Genomic DNA, 23,698 nt, shown 5'->3' on the forward strand with positions numbered 1-23,698 from the left:
AAAGAAGAGGCACAGCAAACTCCAAACTGGGAGGTCACAGGTTCCAACCTGACCCTGTCTGTAAATAACACTTATTTTTTCATTGTGTGTGGTGATAAAGTACACAAGTGGTTCCCACCTAGATAGTCATGACACTGTGGACTTGATCATCTGACACCCTGTTACCAGGTACTCCACTGTGAATGCCAGCCAAATTACAAATTTGGCTCTTTCACAAAGTGGTATCAAGCAAATGTACTAGACATGATATTATAAAAACCCCACTTGTATATCACAATTCTAAGTTCTGTTGGGTGCTCAGGACTTTTTTCCTGGCATTGGAACTTACGAGATTGAAAAGACAGTTTTGAATCTCTCTGTGGTAGTAGAACAGGAGTTGAAAATCATTATGCAAGCCTTTGGAGCACTTAAGTTAGAAGCCAACAGCCTAGCCTGTAATGTATTTGAAAACTGCCTCGTCCCAGATGCCGTGACAGCCCAACAGGGAGGAGCTTGCATGATTATTGGTGAAAAATGCCACACAGGGCAAGTAGAGACTGTGATCTACACCTCTTAAAACACAAGATAAATGTTCTCTATCAGATTAATGAAGATCTATTTCCCAGGCTGAGAGACTGGTTTAATGAGGTGTGGGGAAATGTGGTTAGATTTGTTCTTTTCTACTTATTTATTCTCATTCTAATCTATGTCCTTGTCTCCCTTTTCAGATCCCTCATTATTTGACTACTAACCAGATCTCTCCCTCCACAGCCACTGACTCAGCTTTTAATGTGCAGAACTTCTAGGGAAGTTCCAGACAGGGGGAAGGAAGGAGCTTAGGAGTTTGAGGATGCAGTGAGCCATGATGACACCACTGCACTCTAGTCAGGGTGACAGAGTGAGACTCTGTCTCTAAATAAATAAATAAACTCTGGGGTACATACGGTGAAAGGTTAACATCTATTACTTCCTGGTAGTGGCTCTGTGAAAATCAAATTAACTGTTACAGTTAAATGCATAATGATGAAGATAAGATGATGATAAAAAGGATGAGGTGCGAGACCTCGTCTCTACTATAAATAGAAAGAAATTAGCCAAATAACTAAAAATAGAAAAAATTAGCTGGGCATGGTGGCATGTGCCTGTAGTCCCAGCTACTCGGGAGGCTGAGGCAGAAGGATTGCTTGAGCCCAGGAGTTTGAGGTTGCTGTGAGCTAGGCTGATGCCATGGCACTCTAGCCCAGGCAAGAAAGTGAGACTCTGTCTCAAAAAAAAAAAAAAAAAAAGAAGAAGAACAACATTAAAAAAATATATAAAGGATGAGGATACTTTTTAAATATTATCATTTTTATTTTTAAAATTTTTTTGTAGAGATCAGATCTCACTATGTTGCCCCTGCTGGTCTTGAGCTCTTGGCCTCCTGAAATGTTAGGATTATAGGCATGAGGCACCCGACCTGGCCTGAGGAATTGTTTATTCATGGACTATATCTGGTGTGAACTTACAAGAGAGCATTGGATTCATCCTTATTCTTCTCTGCTAAAACATAAATTTATGGATGCAACATAAAATATGTCTTTAAAGACATAGATACATACATGTTTTCTCCCTTTTTTTCCAGTTGGAAAAAATTTAATATTTAAAGATAAAAAATGAGCCCTGGCTTTTTATTTTTTTTAAACATACACAGGTCTAACAGCCAAAATGCACAAAGGAAATGAACTGCTGATCTTTCCTCTGCAGTCCCCATCTTGTGGTTGAAGCTGCTGTAGGCACTTCCTCCTCCTGTCCAATGCATGTAGGAGTTGGCAGGGGCTGCTTCCATGACAGCCGTAATACATTTTTGTCTATTTCATAATGCATGCATGCTCTTCCCCAACATCTGATTCTTAAAGACAAAAACAAAAAGCAGTTGTTAATGGTTGGGTACATCCCTCACACTGGCACCAGCTGCTTTCCTACCATGGGACAGTGGTGGAGATCTTCTGTTTAGGAGCAATTCATTGAAAGGGGCAGGGTGCATTGCTCACTCTGGTGTCAGAGTAAGGGCAAAAGAAATAAGTAAGGACAGCGCGCAGGGCACCACTGAAGTTGGGAGTCTCTGTGAGATAAAGGAAGGAGAATTCTCCCCTCCTAACCTCCCACCCCAAGTTTAGATAGATTAATGTGTCAAAGTTTAAAACAGAAATAAAAGTAATCCACATAATCAGCAGGCCAAACAATACTGAATTTCAAATTTCTACCACCAAGATGGCTCAAATATAACAGTAACAATCTAGATCTTTCCATTCTTCCTGACAGTCCCGTGTCAGGCCCTAGAAGTCTAAATTGATGCTGCAGCTGCTGCCTTGGCTCCATTTGTAACCTCAGTTTCAAAGATAGCTGGGAGGACCCAGGTCATAAAGGAAGGAGGCTCAGGCCACGCGCAGTGGGTCATGCCTATAGTCCTAGCACTCTGGGAGGCCGAGGTGGGTGGATTACTCAAGGTTAGGAGTTCGAAACCAGTCTGAGCAAGAGTGAGACCCCCGTCTCTACTAAAAATAGAAATTAATTGGCCAACTAAAAATATATAGAAAAAATTAGCTGGGCATGGTGGCGCCTGCCTGTAGTCCCAGCTACACCGGAGGCTAAGGCAGAAAGATTGCTTGAGCTTAGGAGTTTGAGGTTGCTGTGAGCTAGGCTGACACCACGGCACTCTAGCCAGGGCAACAGAGTGAGACTCTGTCTCAAAAAAAAAAAAAAGGAAGTAGGCTCTATCTGCAAGCCTGTCCTGGAAACCCTGTACATTTTCTGAGCCACAAAGAGGGAGAGATAAAAAGTGACTCTTGCCCAGGACTGAACTCTCTCTAGAAACATCCCTGTCAGACCCCACAGTCTCTCCAACAGGGCTACATCTAGCTCCTGTTGTCATCCTCTTCCAGCTGCTCCTCAGTCACCTTTTAGGAGCGAGTAGGGAAAAACACCAGTTTCCCCTCTGCTCACACGCAGAACAAGATGTGTGGGTTTTTTCCCACACCAAGCAATTCTCCACTTGTTGGTAAACACCACTGGGCGTTTTACAATTTAATTCAATTCTGATGCCATCTACTTGGAAATAGTGTCCGATCTCCAGGTTAAGGGCACAAGACTGTCCCTCTACTTCAGAATGTCACCGTGCTTGTGACATGACCTCATTCTCTGGTTCGACAATTTGCTAGAACAGCTCACTGAACTTGGGAAAACAGTTTACATCCTAGATTACTGGTTTGTTATAAAAGCATACAACTCAGGAAGAGCAGGATGGAAAGGATGCCTATGGAAGACACGTGGGAAGGGGTGCGGAGCTTCCTCTCCAGGGCACCACCCTCCCAGCACCTTTGTAAGCTACCAACCTGGAAGCTCTTCCGACCCCTGTACTTTAGGGATTTGTATAGCGGCTTCATCCTGTAGGCATGGTTGATTATTACCTCAGTCTCCAGCTCTTCTCCCCTCCCAGCAGAGTGGGAGATGGGGCTCAAAGTTCAAAGCCTCTTATCACATGATTGGTTCCCCTGGCAACCTGCCCATGCCATCCTGAGGTTAGCCAACCACCGGTCATCTCATTAGCATACATAAAGACCCTTACACTTCAGAGACTCCCAAAGAGGAGCAGAGAACAAATATATATATATTTGCATAAGTGTATGGGGTACAAGTGTAATTTTGTCACATGGATACTGAATAGTGGTGAAGTCAGGACTTTTAGTGTATCCATCACTGGAGTAACAGACATTGTATCCACTAAGTACTTTCTCACCATCTACCCATATATATTCCTTATTATGTGACAGGGAGCAATTCCTCCTGGGACAGGGGCACTGTGTGCCAAGGCAGCAGTGGCAGCAGCCATAGCTATAGGGGACCCCAGTCACAGATGCCTTCTCTTACTAGAGAATTATTTCTTCTAATACATACCTGGCTTTCATTTCTATGTAAGTCTTTATTTCTAGAACTTTATAAAATTTAAAGGGCTGTATCTGTACAAGGATGGGATTTTAAAAATCCCCTACAGTGGCTAGCTGGGCTCAGAGGCATACTCCTATAGTCGCAGCAACCTGGGAGGCAGGATGATCTCTTGAGCTCAGGAGTTCAAAGTGAGACCTCACTTTGTTTTAAAAAAAATTACCTATAGTGGTTTGTCCTACTTAATTTTCCTGGTAATTTTTTAAAGCTGTTTTCTTATTTGCAAGTTTTACTCCTATGTAGCAATTTGGACTCCAGAAATGCCTTCATTCTTTATTTCAAATTCCTCTAGAAATGCTGTTAATTCACTTTTCTTTTTTTTTTTTAAAGATACAGGGTTTTGCTCTGTCACCCAGCCTGGAGTATAGTGACACAATCTTAGTTCACTACAACTCCTGGGTTCAAGTGATCCTCCCACCTCTCCAGTTGCAGGGATTAGAGGTTGAGCTACCACACCCTGTTAATTCACTTTCTTATAATTACCTACCTACTGCTTTGAAGAGGAAACTAGCTGGTGTCTGCATCAAGGGCTTGCTTCTCAAAACACCCCATTAGCTTCTCATATTCCTATTCTCATGCCAAACCAGAAAGAGAAATCCAGTATGGGTAATTTGCTGATACTCACATTGAATCCCTTAATCATCTCTCCACCAGAAAAACACAGGTTATCTATCCTAAGAAGCATTCCACTCATCTTATTATGACTTGTCCCCTCGTCCTTCATAAAACTTTATAAAACTGCAGAACTTTATGCTTACATTATCATGTAGAGCCTTATAGGTCTTAGCTTTGTATAATTTGGAATAATGTTCTGACAGATATACCTATAAAAGTACTAAATTTTAAACAACTTTATCTGAAATGATAAAAAGCTCACAGGTTAAAAACACCCAATTCATGACCTCCTTGTCTTTCCCCTTAGTTATCAATACATTTTTAGTTGTAAGAAGTATGTATATGTTATTTTGTGCTTTTCAGGGTTTCCCTCTGCTATGTGCTTTTCTTTTAAATAAAACATTAATAATCCATTTCCCCTTTTAAAAAATTAGAATAAAATTCACTTAACATAAAAGTCACCATTTTAAAGAGTACATTTCAATGGTTTTAGTATATTCACAATGTTGTGCAATCTTTACCACTAATTCCAGGATACTTTCATAAATCACCCCCAAAAGAACCCCCATACCTGTTAGCAGTTATTCCGAATCCTTCCTTCCCCTGTCCCCTAATCCACTTTCTGTCTCTATGCCTATTCTAGACATTTCATATAAATAGAATCATGTAATATATGGCCTTTGTGTCTGGCCCCTTTCACTTAGCACAATGCTTTTGTTAAATCCAGCCTCCTGAGGCCCTTTGGAACAATGTGTGGCACAGTTCATTGAAGACCCTGAGTTAACTTTATAAAAGAGCCCAAACTACTCTCAACAGGAGGATAGTCGTTCTTTGAGATGAGAGTCTGCCATCTTCCTCATTTGCTGGCAAATTAATAAACCTTCCTTTCCTTTCTCCTGAACCCACTTTTCTCATTTTTTTATTCGGCTTCCTGAATAGGTACTGTGCTTTTGGTAACATTTTCAAGGTTCATCCATGTTGTGGCATGTATCAGTACTTCATTCCTTATTATGGCTGAATGTTTGTATCGATACACACATTTTATTTATCCATTCATCAGCTGAGGGACATTTGGGTTGTTTCTATTTTTTGGCATGAATAATGTTACTATGAACAATAATGGACAAGTTGTTTTTTCTTTAACTCACAACCACACTCAGGAGTGTATATATAAGTTTTTGAGTATACACGTAGGAATGGAATTTCGGGGTTCACATGGTAATTCAATATTTAACTTCTTGAGGAGCTAATAAATGTTTTTCCACAGAGGCTGCATCATTCTACATTCCCACCAGCAACACCTGAGGATTTCAATTTTTCCACATTTTTGCCAACACTTGTTATTATCTGTCTTCCCCCCGTTTTTTATACTCACTTATCTTTTTAATGATTGTATATTTTACGACATTAATTTGCCATAGTTTGCAGTTTTTGATCTTATTTAATTGGGCATTTGATTGCCTGCATTTTCCCTTTGTAGTTATAAATATGGCTTCTTATAAATCTTTGCAACAAAGATTTTCTCTTTCAGATTATTTAGATTATTTCCTGGAAGTATACTCTTCCAAAGTGGGATTACTAAATCAATGAGTAGGAATAGTTTTGTAGCACTTGTTGCTGCCAGCAGCATATTTTTATTTCCTCACAATTCAGGTTAGTTCAACAAATGCTTACTGAGGGTCTTGTTGAGTAGTAGACATTGTGCTAGGCTCAGGGGTATACAGATGTGGTCCTTGCCCTCAAGGCACTGACAGTCTAGTGAGACAGGTAAGAATGTAGATAATTTCATAACATAACTACAAAGAGAGAGGTATGCACAAGATGCTGTGGGAGCACAGATAAAGGAATCAGCTCTAGTGGAGGGAAGTGGATGGAAGTATGTTGGGAACTGGGACAGAAAAAGGCTTCTTGGAGGAGATGAAACTTAAGATAAATGTTGAAGGCTGGGAGGGAATTAATTAGGTATGAACAAAGGAATAGAATCTTTTTTTTTTTGAGACAGAGTCTCACTCTGTTGCCTGGGCTAGAGTGCTGTGGCGTCAGCCTAGCTCACAGCAACCTCAAACTCCTGGGCTCAAGCGATCCTCCTGCCTCAGCCTCCTGAGTAGCTGGGACTGCAGGCATGTGCCACCATGCTCGGCTAATTTTTCTATATATTTTTAGTTGGCCAATTAATTTCTTTCTATTTTTAGTAGAGACGGGGTCTCGCTCTTGCTCAGGCTCGTTTCGAACTCCTGATCTTGAGCGATCTACCCACCTCGGCCTCCCACAGTGCTAGGATTACAGGCGTGAGCTACCTGCCCGGCCTGGAATAGAATTTTTATAGACACAGCCTGATATGTTTGGTGATTTATGGAATTCTGTATTCCTGAGAGGTAGGCTGTGTGTGTGTGTGTGTGTGTGTGTGTGTTGGGAGGAGGAGTCAGAAAGAATAGGGACAAGAGTAATTCAAACAAGGGAAGAAGAAGGGAGGAAGTTTCAAGGAGATAACAGTAGGCAGAGTGAGCTGAAGAAAAGTCAAATAAGAAGGCTGAAAGTGTCCACTGATTCGGCAGCACAGAGGAGGGGCTGGGCAGCGGTCATGCCGGTGGAGCCTGTGTGGCTGGGCACGGACTGGAGGGGGCTGCAGCGGGAGTGGGAGACTTGGAAGTAAGAGACAACTTATGTTGACTAAGCAAAGCCTGTGTCAAGAGTTTTTACTGTCCGAATAGTTTCTGCAGAGGAAAAAAGAAAAAAAAAAGTATAATAATATTTTTATTAAAAAAAAAAGTTTTTACTGTTTTAATTTTTGCCATTCTTTTTCTGAATATCTTAAAACAATTCAACTGTAATTCGGTGGTTTCCAAACCCCTTCCTAATGCAGCCTACTTAACTGTCTGTGACTTTGTTATTCCATCCATTAAGAGATAGACTCTACTTCCCCCTCGTGAATCTGACTTGCTTTGTCTGGTGGAATGAGACAGAAGCAACGTGTGTGGCTTCTGTCCTATGCCTTCAAAGGGTGATGTTTTGATATACATAGTACACTGTGAAATGATTAGCACATTCAAGTTGATTAACATATCCAGAAAAACCAGCAGAACTGCTCAGCTAAGCCTACTCAAATTGCTGACCCACAGATTTATGAGCAAATAAAGTGGTTGTTTAGGCTATTAAGTTTTGAGTAATTTGTTATGTGGTAATAAATACTTTTACATGTTTGCTTTTTAAAGCGTATTTTCTTACAGTTTATGCCTATTCATATGGCATTTCATTTTCAATGTCTAAGTATCGGTAAATGTGAAGAGGCATCTCTCTACCCCACCTTCTAGATTATTCGACAAAATATTAAATCAATCCCTGTGTGATCTCAAAGTCTTCATTTGTAATTTTCTTTTGATCCCAAACCTTCTTTTTCCACCTTTAAATCAATTCTTATTTAAGACAAAACATCCCACACTTTCACAGTGTATTTTTAAAAAGGAAAAGAAGGGTGGACAGGAGGATGGAAGGGGAGAACCTATGATGAACCAGGGCTTGGAAGGTACTGAGCATTCCCAGGATACAGTAATAACTTATTGGTGGCATGGGGAGCATGTCTTATTCAACTTTGTATCTCCAAGGTTTGACATGGTATTTGTATTTGGCACATAGTGTTCAATAATGATACATGAAAAGAAAAGGAAGTTGTTATTTTTACACATTGTTTCACATTTGTATGCCTTGTTTTCTAAAAGGAAGGCCAGCTTCTGCTGGAGTGCTGGTCACCCAGGCCACACAGCCTTGGGTACATCAGAGGTGGCATCAAAGCCTTGCACAGTAGTTATCTATGTTGGCAACTGTTGCTTCAACCCTTGCCCCAGGTTTTTTAGGATTCCTACAAGGAAAATGAATTGGTAATGTTCCCTACTGTCTTGCTCCGCTTAGGTTTTTTTCTGTTATTGCCCTTCTCTTCCACCAAAACTAAATAACTATTAATCCAACGATCCCAAAGTTTCATGAAGACAAAAATGATTCCCACTCAAAATGAGGCCCTTTGTAGGGCTGTATGTTCAAATTGAAATAAAAAAAGAATAGTGGTTACCTCTGCAGACCTGACATTAGATGAGGTTAACCTTCCTAAACGGGAACAAAGAGAAAAGCATGGCAGGGGCAATGCCACTATGGCTCCTCATCTGAATGGTTTGTACTTGGTTTATGTAGGGTTCTGCTTTCGTTCTAGTGCAGTAACAATGGGGAGGAGGATTTATGTGTGAGAGGTATTAATCTCTCTCCATTCATAGGACACAGATACTGCATCACTACCAGAACTTCACAGATGCTGAAAATAAAACTTTGCCCAGTGTAAAACTTAGTTCCTGAGACCAGTTTTTAAAATAACACTTTTATTTAATAGATATGCTCATGAGTAATGGCTAAAATAAACAATCACTCATCTTCAAAACAAGAATGGCAAGTATGTAGACAATTTAAATAAATACCAGACCTGTGATTTTACTCTCACCTCATATCACACTTGGCCCTTGGGTCTCTCTGAACTTTTAAATGGTCTCTCTTGAATTTGAATGACTATTGACAGTATTGGTTTAGTTACATGACAAAAAGGTTAAGACCACAAAAATGGCCATAAAACACTGGGAAACTGGTAGGAATGACAAGTCACAGAACAGCAGCATCACCATGCTCTCCCACAAATATGGTTAGTGGGAGGTATTAGTTAATGCTGAATCTCATTACATTGCATAGACTTTTTCTGTGATAAAGAATATGACTGATAATCCACTCAAATAGAGTTCTCTATACATTCTTAACCAGGAAGATTATGATTGAAAATGCAAAATATAGCAAAAAGCAGGCAGACAAAACCCTACTTGAGAAGGTTAACAATAGCCAGGGAATTCTATTTTAAAGAAACAATAAACAACTTGACTTTTTTCAGCTTTTTGCCAGTTTCCCTTCCCCCCAGTCTTGATTAAAAACTGACTTGTCAATTTTTTTTAACATCTTCTATGGTAATTTGTAGAAGCATAGTATAGTGGAAAAATTATTTAGCTAAAAGTTTGATGACCTGTGTTCTTATTCCAGCTTTACCATGAACTGGGTGACTTTTGGGCAAGATATAACTCTTCTATTGTTCCATTCTGTATGACTGGAACAACCATATGGCCATGGCTCAGGATGATCTAGTGATGTTAAATTGCTTGGGAACCATAAAATTTATCTGTATAAGGTATTATTTTTATTTAAAAATAAACCATATCAATATCTTTTTACAAACTTCCTGGAAGACCTTGCCTATTTTTATGACTTCAATAACTTATACTGGAGTTATTAACTATATTAGTCCTTAACTAACTTCCAAGTTTCTAGCTATCTCCACTTATCTCATACTAAATATTAATAAAACAGGAACTCTGGGAATTAAAACACTTTGTCTTCCAGGTTATATTACAAGGATGCCAGTATTGTTTCTAGCATGAACTGATATTTTCTATGATTATCATTGTGGAAGGCAATTTCCTGCTCTTGAGTATACGAGATGTAGAAGACACGAACTTCAGTGGATGAGAAAGCAGACAAGGGAAGCAAGGCAACAATAAAATATGCTCAGTATTTTGGTGTAGAGGGTAGACATAGCACAGGCCATGGATGGGAATAGCCAGGCCAATACATTAATAAATGTATTTTATTATTTTTTCCCTGGCAGCTCTTGCCTGCCTTAGGGAAAAATGCCTCCCGGAATAAAATTTGGTAAAGAGGAAACAGGAAGGTGATCCAGTTCCAAAGGCATATTTGTTTATTTGACCATTTTCTCTTTCTAGGTGACAGCGCCTGCCAGGGCTAGGATTCATGTAATTTTAGGAAAATACAATCATGCATCACTTAGTGATGAGGACACACTCTGAGAAATGCATCATTAGGCAATTTCATGGTTGTGGGAACATCATAGAGTGTACTTATACAAACCTAGATGGCACAGCCTACTACACATGTAGGCTATATGGTACAGCCCATTGCTCCTAGGCTAAAACCTATATAGCATGTTACTGTACTGAATACTGTAATCAACTGTAACACAGTGGTAAGTATTTGGGTGTCTAAACATAGAACAGGTACAGTAAAAATACAATATAAAAGATAAAAAATAGTACATCTGTACAGGGCATGAAAGGAGCTTGTAGGACTGTTAAGTTGCCCTGCATGAGTGAGTGAGTGGTGAGTGAATGTGAAGGCCTGGGACATTACTGTATACTACTTTAGACAGTATAAACCCTGTACACTTAGGATACACTAAATTTATTAAAATTTTTTTTCAGCTACTTGAGAGGCTGAGGCAAGAAGATCATTTGAGCCCTGTAATTTGAGGTTGCAGTGAACTATGATGATGCCAACTGTACTCTACTGCGGTGACAGAGCAAAATCCTGCCTTAAAAACAAACAAACATCGGGGTTTCCTATGTAGCAGAGCAGCTCCCTCACTGCGATCTATTGAAAGTCAGCCCTCGACACAAGGGTTTGAAAAAAAAAGAAGAAAATAAAAAAAATAAAAGAAAAAATAAAATAAACAAATACATAAAATTAAAAATAAATAAAAGTTTTTCTTTCTTCAATAATAAATTCACCATAGTTTACTGTAACTTTTAAACTTTATACACTTAATTTTTTTTTTTTTTTTTTAGTAGCTGGGACTACAGGCACGTGCCACCATGCCTGGCTAGTTTTTTCCTTTTTGACACTTTTGTAATAACACTTAACTTAAAACATACATTATACAGCTCTATAAAAATATTTTCTTTATATTCTTATTCTATACATTTTTTCTATTTAACTTTTTTTTTTTTTTTTTTTACTTTTTGAACTTTTTTTGTTAAAAACTGAGACACAAACACACACATTAGGCTAGGCCTGCTCAGAGTCAGGATCACCAAGATCACCTTTTTCCACCTCCACATCATGTCCCTGCTGAAAGGCTTTCAGGGACAATAATGGTGCATGGGACTGTGATTTGCTATGGTAACAATGCCTTTTTCTGGACTACTTCCTGAAGGACCTGTCTGAGGCTAATGTACAGTTAACTTTTTTCTTGTTCTGTTAAGACTTTATTAGCAACTTCTTACAGAATTGTAACATTAAGATGATGAACCATAGACTTGGAATGTTTTCAGATCATTGTGGCCAAAGCAAATGTTCTGTGATTAACCGGTGTTGCTCCAGGGGCAGATTCAACAGGAGCAACTTTTTTTTCCCTCCACACTCAAGAAAAAGATTTATTTATTTATTTATTGAGGCAGAGTCCCATTCCGTTGACTGGGCTAGAGTGCCCTGGCGTCAGCCTCGCTCACAGCAACCTCAAACTCCTGGGCAAAAGTGATCCTCCTACCTCAGCCTCCCGAGTAGCTGGGATTATAGGCATGAGCCACCATGTCTGGCTAAGTTTTTCTATATATTTTTAGTTGGCCAATTAATTTCTTTCTATTTTTAGCAGAGACAGGGTCTCGCTCTTGCTCAGGCTGGTTTCAAACTCCTGACCTTGAGTGATCTTCCCGCCTCGGCCTCCCAGAGTGCTAGGATTACAGGCATGAGCCACTGTGCCCGGCCAAGAAAAAGATTTAATAAAGCAAGAATCATTCCTGCTTTTTATAAAAATTTTTCCCAATAGTCCAATTGCTATGAATCAAGTGCATTTAGTGTGGGAGACCAACTTTTTCAATTTTTGTGGTTCAATTAAACTCTGGTTTCCATTGTTCCTAATAGCGTTCTTAGTTATCAGTGGCTAGGAAAAGTCTTTCTGAGACATAGTTCCATAATGCTTAGAAATCATAGGTCTTTGAAATTCCTTCTAAAATTCAGGACGACCATTCTTCCTCCTTTAGTCCTCAATTTACTGCTTACATTATTGAAAATCTTCCACTATAAATAATTTCCTTGCAGAAAGGGTAGAAAAGTGTCTTGAAATCATCTCCATAACTTTTGTTTTGTAAGTAGAAGGAGCACACTCTAAAATAACAATAAATAGTATAGTAAATGCATAAACCAGTAACATGGTAATTTATTACCAGGTATTATGTGCTGCACATAATTGTATGTGCCCTACTTTTATACAACCAGCAGCACATTAGGTTTACTCCAGCATAACTACCAACTTTCTGACAGTTATAGTGTCACTAAGCAAGAGGAATTTTCAGCTTCATTATAACCTTATGGGACTGCCATGGTATATGCAATATGTTGTTGACCCAAACACTATACAGCGCATATTATTATAAGGTATAATCTCATATTTGTATGGGTTTAATTGAACAGGTTTAAGTCCTATCACTCACATGCTCTAGTAATAACTGTAAAGTAGGACAGGAATGATCATTTTCCAGATGAGTTGACTTAATTTCAGAGAAGTTAAATGGTATATAGCTTGAGTTTCAGAGCTGAACAGGATTTTAGAGATTTAGTCTAATGCCCTTTTTAAAAAGAAGTGGGGCTAAGTGAAGCAAGCTGTCTGGGATCACATGACCAGTAACAGATGTACAAGTATAAACAAAGTTCTATATTGTATTTCAGCTTAGAAATTCTCAGATGAATTTATAATTGATTCAGACCTATTACAACCTTCTCCAGAAGAGAGGAAGCAAATTATAACTGCTTTTACAGAATTAAAAGTTGCTCTTTTTTTCCCCAGCCCCCCAAAGTTGCTCTTTTTAAAACTATTGCTTTTAAAGAATTTATCAGAGGCAGAAAAAAAATGTTTTTAAATAAAAAATGTCATTCTGAGCTTGCTTATATCTGAAGTGATTAACAATAAGTGCAGTTTATAAACTATTATTAACTTGTACTCAGGTCACATTTTAAGGCTTTCTACAATTAACTAAAATAAGCTTTATAAGCATGAAGTTTAAATTTCAGATGGGTAAGCACATGCTTTGTATTAAAAATCATTTGACAGTAAGAGTCCTGTTCTCTTTATCATATTTATATTGATTAGAAGAAACACATAGCAGAGGAAATCTCCTTATACATGGAAGAGCATTTCTGTATTTGGGATAACAGCATTAGTCTGATTAATAAGTTTTCCAGACCTCCGTTTTATTTAGCACAGAAGCATGTCAATTCAGTTTTCTTATCAGTATACAGAAGGGACTTGCATAAAGAAAATACTTTTAGGTCCAAGGAGGAAGTTTCATAGATTTCATTAGAGCCAATTTCCTTCTTTTTTTTTTGAGACAGATTCTTGCTTTGTTGCCCAGGCTAGAGTGAGTGCCATGGCGTCAGCCTAGCTCACAGCAACCTCAAACTCCTGGGCTCAAGCAATCCTTCTGCCTCAGTCTCCCGAGTAGCTGGGACTACAGGCATGTGCCACCATGCCTGGCTAATTTTTTCTATATATATTAGTTAGCCAATTAATTTCTTTCTATTTATAGTAGAGAGAGGGTCTCGCTCTTGCTCAGGTTTCGAACTCCTGACCTCCAGCAATCCGCCCACCTCAGCCACCCAGAGTGCTAGGATTAAAGGAGTGAGCCACCTCGCCCGGCCCAATTTCCTTCTTAAATTAAGGGAGACTTATTTCTAATGTGCCTCTCACAACTGGCACCTAACAGCATATCAAAGAAATCTTTGCTTATTCAATAAAATGTATTGATCATGTATTATTTGCAAGCCACTGGGCTATGGGGCATGGGGAAAATTAAGATGTATGAAATACAAATCCTCCCCTTGAGGGCAAGTATGGTAAAGGACACCCAAGTTTATAGATTATCTACCACGAAGTGGGTGCAATAGATACTTTAGATCTGTAACCTCATAAGAATCTTATACTTTAGGAGGGTAGATAAGACATATGCAGAAATAATACTGTGCTTGATCCATCTTGGGCCCCCAATAAGTATTTGTTCAATGAATGAATGTAAGGAATATAAACGTGTCTCAAAATAATCGCCCTTGTTTCAGAGACCCAGAGATTGAGAGGCTCCCTGAGGTAATGGTTTTCAATAACACAGATCTCATTTCATGTTGGATTGGTCATTTTAGAGCTGTGTAACTAAGTGACTCTGGGCAGGTTATGCAATCTGAATTCTTATTTCCTAATCTGCAAAGTGGGAATAATGTCTTCCACTTCATGGTGTTGTCATGATGATAATGTATGTGAAGTTCAGAACATAGAAGAAGCTCAACAAAAAGTAGCAACTATTATTAAATTTGATTACTGTTAAATACACATTAGCCATTTCTACAATTAATTGGTCTCTAGTTACGTAAAAACACTTCTTGCAAACGCACTTCAGGACTCTTCGAGACAGAAAGATCATGGCTTTCATCAGGTCGGGAGACATTAGCATTCTTAATTCGGAACGGCTAGATAAAGCGGAGTGTGAGGCAGTGGTCCAAGATTCACCAGCAAGACTGAGCTGAGGGGCTCGTCTCCAAGGCTCTCCTAACCTCCTTTCCAGTTCCTCTGCTGACTGCACAGTCTCCCACCGAACCTCCCACTGGCCCGGCAGCAGCTCAGCCTTCTACACATCAAACTACGTTTACTAAGCTCCTACTGCACGTAGAGCACCGTACCAGAGGCTGGAAGTGGCCTGCGGCGCAGATTTCTTTCCTTGTACTTGACCGTAGTGAGGGAACTACGTCCTCTTACCTGAGGGACTGCTGAACTGGCTCGCATGCATCCACCCCTACTCCCCGGACTAAAAGGGTACCCTCAGAGCCCCACCCAAACAAGGATGCCGGCACTCCCTCTTCCCCCGGGACAAGGAGCAAAGCCCCCTGGGACATTAACCTTTCACCTCCCCTCCTGCCTTACCTCAGCTCACCAATTTTGACGCTAGCAAATGAAACGACGAAGAGAGAGGGAAGGGGGGAATTAGTGGTGCCTGATCCACGCCGATTGGACGCTGCCGGCGCCGGGGGGCGGGCCGCACGAGCGAGCTGGCGCCCCTCCCTCGGTGGGCGGAGAGAAGCATAGGCTGCGCCTGCGCGCTGGGAGGCGGCGGAAGTGGCCGAGGCGGCTACGCGTGCGCGGTGGGCGGAGCGCGGCTCTTACACCTTCTGTGCTAGCCCAGACCTTCCCAGCCCAGCCCATTTGGTGTGGTGCTGCTCGTGTTTCACCGCCTCGTCGCGGAGAGTCGCTGCCGAGTGGGCGCTCGGTTTTCGGGTCGTCATGGCTGGTTACGAATACGTGAGCCCGGAGCAGCTGGCTGGCTTTGATAAGTACAAGGTAGCGCAGGCCGGCGGACGCCCCTCTCCCTGGTCCCGGCCTCGCCCAGGAGGCTGAGGGGCCGGCGCGGTCCGTGTCACCTTGTGCCGCGTGGCTGCTGGCGGGCAGGCGGGCGTTTCTCCCGGGGTACTGCGACTCCTGGGGATTCGGGGTTGGGGAGCGTGGGAACACCCTAGGCCTGACTCGGGTACCCTGCCGGGAGATTTCCTTTTCCTTAGGAGAGCGCTGGACGATAATGGAGCGAGAGAATTCCCTTTCTTGTTTTAAACTTATTATTTATTATTATTTTTTAGTCCAGATGCAGTTTCTTCTGTGGTGTCTTAATTGTCTTCATTTTAATGAAGTTTCTTACTTTTCTTGCATACAACTTCAGAGACGGAGATGATCATTTGGCAGCTGAGGCCCCGGGAGTAGTGACTTACTGAGGCCGTGGTGCTGATGCACTCTACTTCTTCCAGTAAAGAGGCTTCCTCAGCAATAGCTGTGGCGCTGGGGCTACCAGATGAAATAAATTTATATAGGAAGGAACTGTGTAGTGGAAAGAGCGAGGGCTTGAGTGCATGTAAACCTGATACCAAAGTCAAATTAATTTATTTCACTTTGGGCAAGTCATTTTAACCCCACTCAGGCCCTCTTAAACTGGGAATGAAGTTTCTAGGGCAAAATGATTAGAAGGATTCGAGAAGCGCCTGGCACATACGGGCCCCCAGTAAATGCTGGTTGTCATCTTTCCTCCAAATCTGGTTCTCCTCCACTATTCCCTTACCAGTGAATGACTCTACTAACCATTCGGTGGCCCAAGCCTGAAATATGGGCTTTAACCCTTCATCCTTGTTGTTACCTTGTTCATCTTCACATCTTAGCTTAAATGTTGCTTCCTCAGAGAAGCCTTCCCCAAGCACCCCTTTTCCCCATAAGTGTGCCGTTCGTTTATGGAATTGCTGCTTTAGTATGTCTCCCCATTGGAATATAATGCCTAAGTGATTAGATTAGTCTTCTGGACCACTATGGTCTGTGCACAGTGCTATGTGCATACTACTAGGCAGCCAATAAATGTTTGTGGAGTGAATGAATAACTGAAAAAAATAATCATAGATTTTGTTTATCTGGAATTGAAAAAACTTTAAGGGACCTTAAGAAGGTCATTTGTATGTTTCTGTGTTTTCAAGCAATATTGTGCCATACCATTCTGAACTGAGGTGATTAACTTGTCTTAAGATTTTAAGTGGAAAGAGAGGTTCCAAAGCCGCCTTATTAACTCAGGCCAGGGCTTTACAACTTTCATTTCAGAAGGCCATTAACCCAGATACCTGCTCTTTTGCCTTAAGCTCTACTCCCGTTTTGTTATTTGTTCAGCACTGCAAATATTGACATATAAAACATTTTCTTTCTTACTTGAGTCTGACTTTCTAAGTGCCAGTAGAATAACTGTTTCATTGGTATCGGTATCTGTAACAGGCAATCTCCTTTTTCTTATTTGGAATTGTCCCTAGATTTACATTTTCAACTAGATACGTGTCCTAATTTACCAGAAATCTCACTGTAACTTCCTATTTTGATCTTTTTCCCTATTTCATTATCTGACTCAGTACCTGTGTCTGACTGCAGATTTCCTATCATCCTGGAAAACAAAGGTCAATTTAGCAAGTGTTCAATGTCCACTAAAATACAACATGTTGATATTATTTTAGTTATAATGAGGCTTCCTTGAAGAAACACAAATTTATAACCTAAAATTCTTTTAGTAGAGGGTTCTTTACTCAATAGTTCATTCATATTAAAAATATGAATCTAGGAATATCCAGAGGAAAAATCCATGTATATTTTGCTGTAATGTGAATTGCATCTAGAGATATTTTCTTTCTGTCATTGCATTCCCCTTGTGATGTCTTTGGATACTGAGTGTTTTATAAATGCTTATTGAATTAAAGCAGCCTTTTTTCTTCACAAATGGATAAGGACTCAAAACACTCAAAAAATTTTTATTCCTTGACCCTTTATAATAGAGCAAAGAGATGTAAAGGAAAACTGATACTACAAAAGCAACTAGTGGAAAAATTACTTTTGAACTAGTTTAATTTCTGTATCTTCCCTAGAGGTAAAACTGAGAGCCACAGTTGGAAACCTGGCAGTTATGCAGAATAACCTCTGGAAGGGGTGCATACACATTACCCATGGAGTGGTAATTAGGTTTCAGTAGTAAAACACTATAAGACAATTGATGTTCAGTACAGAAGAAAGCATGGAATGGATTCTATGTTGTATATTCTCATAACACTTGCATTCTCCATTGTGTTACTTAACACAATTTTATGAAACAGTTATGTAATTATTATAGTTGAATGTCTGCTTTCTCTGTTAGGACATGAATTTTGGGAGCACAGAGCCTTTAGCTGTCTTCTTCAATATGACCAAGATCTAGCACAGTACCATGAACAGAAAGTGCTTGATGAATATTGAAGGAATGAAAGGATTATAAAGATTATAAACCATTTTGGAAGTATGGTAGAAGCAGCTGTACACCTGGGTATTGGAAAGATGCTTTTTCTGTTTTGTATGTGGAGATGTCAGTGTTTAACTATTATTGTTCTCTGTTGCTTATTAACTAGTGTGACTTCAGACATTTACATTGAGGAATTTCAAGCTCATGGGGCTTATCATTCCACCCCGATACCTATCCTTTCTTTTGAACAGGTCTTTGTAGTTGAGGGATTTTTCCCATTTATCTAAGGGTGAAACTGCTATTGTGGTTTTGCCTGATCTGACCTAAGGAAGGCATAGTTTTATATTTTTTAATTTTAATTTTAATTTTTTGAGATAGTGTCTTGCTCTGTTGCCTGTGCTAGAGTACAGTGGCCCGATGGTAGTTCACTACAACCTCAAACTCCAGGGCTCAAGTGATGCCCTTGCCTCAGACTCTTGAGTAGCTAGGACTACAGGCACATGCTGCCACACCTGGCTAATTTTAAAATTTTTTGTAGAGGTGAGGTCTTGCTGTGTTGCTCAGGTTAGTCTGAACTCCTGGCCTCAAGCCATCCTGGATCCTCCCACCTTGGCCTCCAAATTGCTAGGATTACTGGTTTGAGCCACAGCCCCAGGCCAGCATAATTTTAATTGATAGTGTAGCAGCTAGTTTCAAATTGTATCATTGTGCTTCAAAGAGGAAATGTTCTGTGAAATACCTTGTCTGGTTTCAAGAATATAATTTCATGATGAATTGGTTTCTGCTATTATGGTAGTTAATTTATTTGGCTGTCAACAACAACCTGATTGCACGAATTGTGATAATTATGAATTTATTAGTATTACAATTATGAGATTATAAGACTGTTTGCATCTTGATGGCAATGCTGAAGCACTAGAATCTGGCCTCTAACCTTACTGGTTCCTGCAGTCTTTTTTTGTTTATTTAACGAGCATTTATTGAGATCTGCTTAGTGTCAGGTATAGCATTGGGGCTGCAGAATTAATCTAAGCTGAAATTCCTGCCTTCAAAGAACTCAGTTTGGTGGCATATGGACACGTAAATAAAACAGTTACAAATAGTTAATAAGTGCAGTTAGGTAAATAAATACTGGTGCTATGGGAGAAGAAAGGAGGCAGCTTCTAAGGAGTGGGGTTTAGAGTTGAGAAAGACTTCAGAGGGTATGGAGGTAAAGGCAGAGATGAACTTAGAAAGATGAAGGCTGAGTAGGCCCCAATACAGATACTTCTGCATTTATGATGGGGTTATGTTGTAGACAAACCCATCATAAGTCAAATACATTTAATACATAGCATAGCCTACCCTACCTTAAACATGCCCAAGAACACTTACAGTAATGAGTCTACAGTTGGGCAAAATCATCTGGCAACACAGTACACTATTGAGAATTGGTTGTTTACCGTTGTGATGATGTGGCTGACTGGGAGTTGAGGTTACTGCTTCTGCCACCCAGCATCAAGAGAGAATATTGTATTAGTTTTTACGGAATGCGTATGGTTTTCATACCATTGTAAAGTCAAAAAAATCTTAAGTGAAGCCATTATAAGTTGAAACAAGTGTATTACCAGGTTAAGAGGGGAGAAAAGGCATTACATAACAAGAGAACAATGGAGTGCAAAGAGATGGAGGCCTGAGAGAGTATTTTCTGGGAATCACAAGAAGTTAGTTAGATAAGGTATTAGGCTTAATGGTAGAGTGGCAGGAGTTGAGACTGGAGAGGGAGGTGGGGTCCTGTCAAAGAGGGTGATGATTTGTTATAAAGGGCTATTGAGGTCGACCCTCTAGATCACTGTGTGGTTCAAGGACCATTGGCATCAGAATCACTTCAGGAAGGTATTTAGCAGATTCCTAGGCCCTCTTTGGGAGATTCAGATTGAGTAGACTGCTATTATCTGCATGTTAAATTAATAAAGCGATTCTTAGGCACATTGTAGTGCTGTAGGTTTTAGGGAGCCGCTAAAGAATTTTTTACAAGATCAGATTTGAGTTTTAGGAAGCTCACCCTGGCAGCTTGATGGATGGAGGCAGGAGTGATCTGGAGACCTTTTAGGATGCTCCTGCATAAAACTAAGTAAGAAATGTTGAAGATCTGAACTGAGGCTGTGGGGATAGAAAGGAAGGAGTAGCAATTCTAAAGATAGGGGTCAAAACTGACTAATCCACACACTGAATTTGGCCAGCAGATATATTTAATTTGGCCTGCACTTACTTTGTTTCAAAAATTAGTATCTTCCCTGTGAAGATCCAGATTGCTGGATCCTCTTGATAAACCAGAATATTAGACAACACTGTCCTGAACTTCATCTTGACAATAATTAGCTGAAGCTGATTAGTGTTTGACCTTGTTAAGAAAGGTATTTGTTCTCTAGTTTATGGTTTTCCTACCAGTCCATATGTTTCATGCAGGTCTGCTTTGTTCAGTTTACCTGCCTGATACCTGTGATTCTTGATTTAAGACTTAAGATTGGCTGTGTGTGGTGGCTCACGTCTGTAATCCTAGCACTCTGGGAGGCTGAGGCAGGAGGATTACTTGAGGTCAGGAGTTCGAGATGAGCCCGAGCAAGAGCAAGACCCCTGTCTCTACTGAAAATAGAAAAATTAGCTGGGCATTGTTGTGTGTACCTGTAGTCCTAGCTACTCAGGAGGCTGAGGCAGGAGGATTGCTTAAGCCCAGGAGTCTGAGGTTGCAGTGAGCTGCAATGACACCACTGCACTCTATCTGTGGTAGGTGACAGAGTGAGACTCTGTCTCAAAAAAAAAAAACAACAAAAAAGAAAACAACCCCACAAAACCACCTGAGATTGGCATAACATCGTAACTGACTAGCTGGAGGTGATATGGTGATGTAGGGGGCTACATAAAAGATAAGGAGAAGTCTGGGGTGATTCAAGTTCTGGTAGGATGACTGAGTGGATAGAGCTGGCAGGCACTGAGGCAGGGTTTTGTGAAGCATTATACTGTAATGCTTTTTTTTTTTTTCCTTTTTTAAAAACAATCTTTTGCTCAGGGCACTTCTGGTGTATGGGGCCCCTTCAAGGTGTGGTCTGTGGACTTGGAATTAAAACAAAGAAAACTTCTTGTAAAGAAATGTCATTTGTGGATATGTTATCCCCTATTGGAGGAAATTTCTGTAATGCTTTCAAAGATTAGAACACTTTTCCTTTTGAGCCACAATAGAAACAGCATGAGAAATTCTTGATCTTTTGATTTTCATTTATTAGGACTACAAGCTGACTGCAATACAGTATGGTAATTATGGCATTATGTGGATATGCTACTGTTAATTGAAGCATAACTTATCTTGAGTTGTACCTCGGTCAACCTGACTAGATTTGGGAAGATGCCCTCTCTTCCCTGGAAGAGCATTAATAAGGCTTGAAAAATATGTTAGTGGTCTCAGTGATTTACAGATGTCTCATAGAAAGAATTATTTCTGCAGTTGGCAGAGACAGAGGAGTCTTTCTGAAGGCGTGAGAGAGGGATGGGTGGGAAACTTCTGCATAGTAAGGGGGAAAGACACATTCAGTGGTTGGAAGATGGTTACAACATTTTTAGGTGCTATTTGGAGGAAACATCTTGAATTGGATCTTTTACTACCTTCAGAAATATCAGTTTGCTGATGATGGCTTGTTTTTCTAACTGCTGTTAAGAACTTCTTGCCAGGCACAGTGGTTCGTGCTTGTAATCCCAGCACTTTGGGGAGGCCTAGGAAGGAGGATTACTTGAGGCCAGGAGTTTGAGACAAGCCTGGGCAACATAGCAAGACTCCATCTCTAAAAATAAATAAATAAATAAAAAATGAGCTGAGTGTGGTGGCACACCTGTAGTGCCAGCTACTGCAGAGCCTGAGGCAGGAGGATTTCAAGTTCCTTCACTAAATTACCTGTCCTTTGACCTTATCTTCTCATCTCTTATTAGAGCTTACATGTTGAAGTCTAGTAAGCAAACCTGTTTGTCATCATGACTTGCTTGTATGTGTCTCATTGCTCTAACTCTCCTTCAGTCTTCTGTCACCAGCCTCTTCTCTCTGACTTGTTAGCAGATATAAATTACAATATTCACTGAGATGAGATCTCATTGCTCACTGAGTCATGTTCTCTGTGAGTGTAGTTCTTAAAAAGTCTTGTATTGATAAAAAGTACTTTAAGAAACTTTTATTTCTGTCTTAGGGTTAATATAACCCCCTTTTGTGCATTGTATGGTTAGATTTGGAGTTTACCTATCTTAGTAGATTGTTGGTAGCATAATGCCTTGCATTTAGTAGACATTTAGTGAGTTCTTGCTGAATTTTATTATACTTTGCCTCTTGCTTAAAATGCAGTATTTCAAGTCACCCTAAGGAGATAATAGGTGTTGACCACTGAACTGTTGGTGGTTTATCCTTCAGCTCAGAAGTTGAGGGAATTTCATTAATGATGAGCTGTAGCCATCAGAATTGCCTGGAGAGTTTGTTAAGAGATAGATTGCTGGGTCCCACTTTAAGTCTAGATTCTGTTAGATCTGGGTTGGGCCCAACAATTGGCATCTAATTTGGTGACTCCACTTTGAGAACCACCGCATCAAAGAAATAGCAATTGTTGAATAATTCTGAAAAGTAATTATTGACCTAAAAGGAAGAAGCTGAGGCAAAATTAATGTAAGTAGAGAGTTTTGGGCCAAGCGTGAGGATTGTAACCCTGAGAACATAGATACAAGTTGTTCTGAATGTACACTGCGATCAGTAGCAGTTACAAGTGGATTCTTAAGGGAAAAGAAGAGGCAGTTCCTGAGTTGTTTACCAGGAATTGTATTAAAATAACATAAGCTATTGACTATGTTTGCATGAAGATAATGGGTGAGACAGCTAGTCCAGAACAAAATCACTTTAAACAATTGCCCCCAAACATGGGTATGGTGGATGGGGACTTAGGTTAGTGGGGACATCACTGAAGTCCCTAACTAATCTGGTCTCCAGGCGTGATAAATTTTGCATATCTCACAAGCTCAGACTGCTCTGAGCTATTTTTCTTTTCTCATAGTTAATAAAACTAAGAAGCAAACATAAGTGAGTAAGAAGTTATATTACTGTAATATTCATATGCTGGCACTCAAGCATCAGGTAGTCTTTGAGCTTCAAGATGTCTTTCTGGTGAGAAGATGATTATGTAGTGTTTTCAGAATTGTGTATTAGTTTTCTGTTGCTGATTAACAAATTAGCACAGAGTTGGTATTGTAAAACAGTACACATTTATCATCTCACAGTTTGTATGGGTCTGGAGTCTGGGCATTATTTCCTCTGTGCAGGATCTCACCAGGCAGCAGTTAAGGTGTCAGCCAGGCTGCATTCCCCTTCAGAACTTGGGGTCCTCTTCCATAGAGAGTTCACCTTATTGCCATTTACTTCTTGAAGGTCAGCAGGAGACTGTTCTCCAAACTGCTAAGATGGAGTTTTATGTAACAAAATATAG

The 23,698-nt window shown here is 40.1% G+C and overlaps 2 protein-coding genes and 1 long non-coding RNA gene across 3 annotated transcripts in view; 1 reads left to right on the forward strand and 2 right to left on the reverse strand.

The window, feature by feature from the left end:
* Positions 1 to 15,711, reverse strand: part of ADGRF3 (adhesion G protein-coupled receptor F3) — a 33,863-nt gene extending 18,152 nt beyond the window's left edge. The window contains exon 1 of the mRNA XM_020288640.2: positions 15,595 to 15,711. Within this exon, the coding sequence (XP_020144229.2) occupies positions 15,595 to 15,711 (117 nt within the window). The remainder of the gene's footprint in view (positions 1 to 15,594) is intronic.
* Positions 1,618 to 15,311, reverse strand: LOC105884373 (uncharacterized). The gene is made up of 2 exons (XR_012918536.1): positions 15,188 to 15,311; positions 1,618 to 1,867 (listed from the first exon to the last, which is right to left on the reverse strand). It is a non-coding gene; the product is annotated as an uncharacterized LOC105884373 (long non-coding RNA).
* The window catches only part of SELENOI (selenoprotein I), a 42,692-nt gene continuing 34,579 nt past the window's right edge, over positions 15,586 to 23,698 (forward strand). Inside the window, exon 1 of the mRNA XM_012788172.3 lies at positions 15,586 to 15,766. Within this exon, the coding sequence (XP_012643626.2) occupies positions 15,710 to 15,766 (57 nt within the window). The 5' untranslated portion in view covers positions 15,586 to 15,709. The remainder of the gene's footprint in view (positions 15,767 to 23,698) is intronic.

The sequence above is a fragment of the Microcebus murinus genome, chromosome 3, assembly GCF_040939455.1.
Source record: "Microcebus murinus isolate Inina chromosome 3, M.murinus_Inina_mat1.0, whole genome shotgun sequence".
NCBI lineage: Eukaryota > Metazoa > Chordata > Mammalia > Primates > Cheirogaleidae > Microcebus > Microcebus murinus.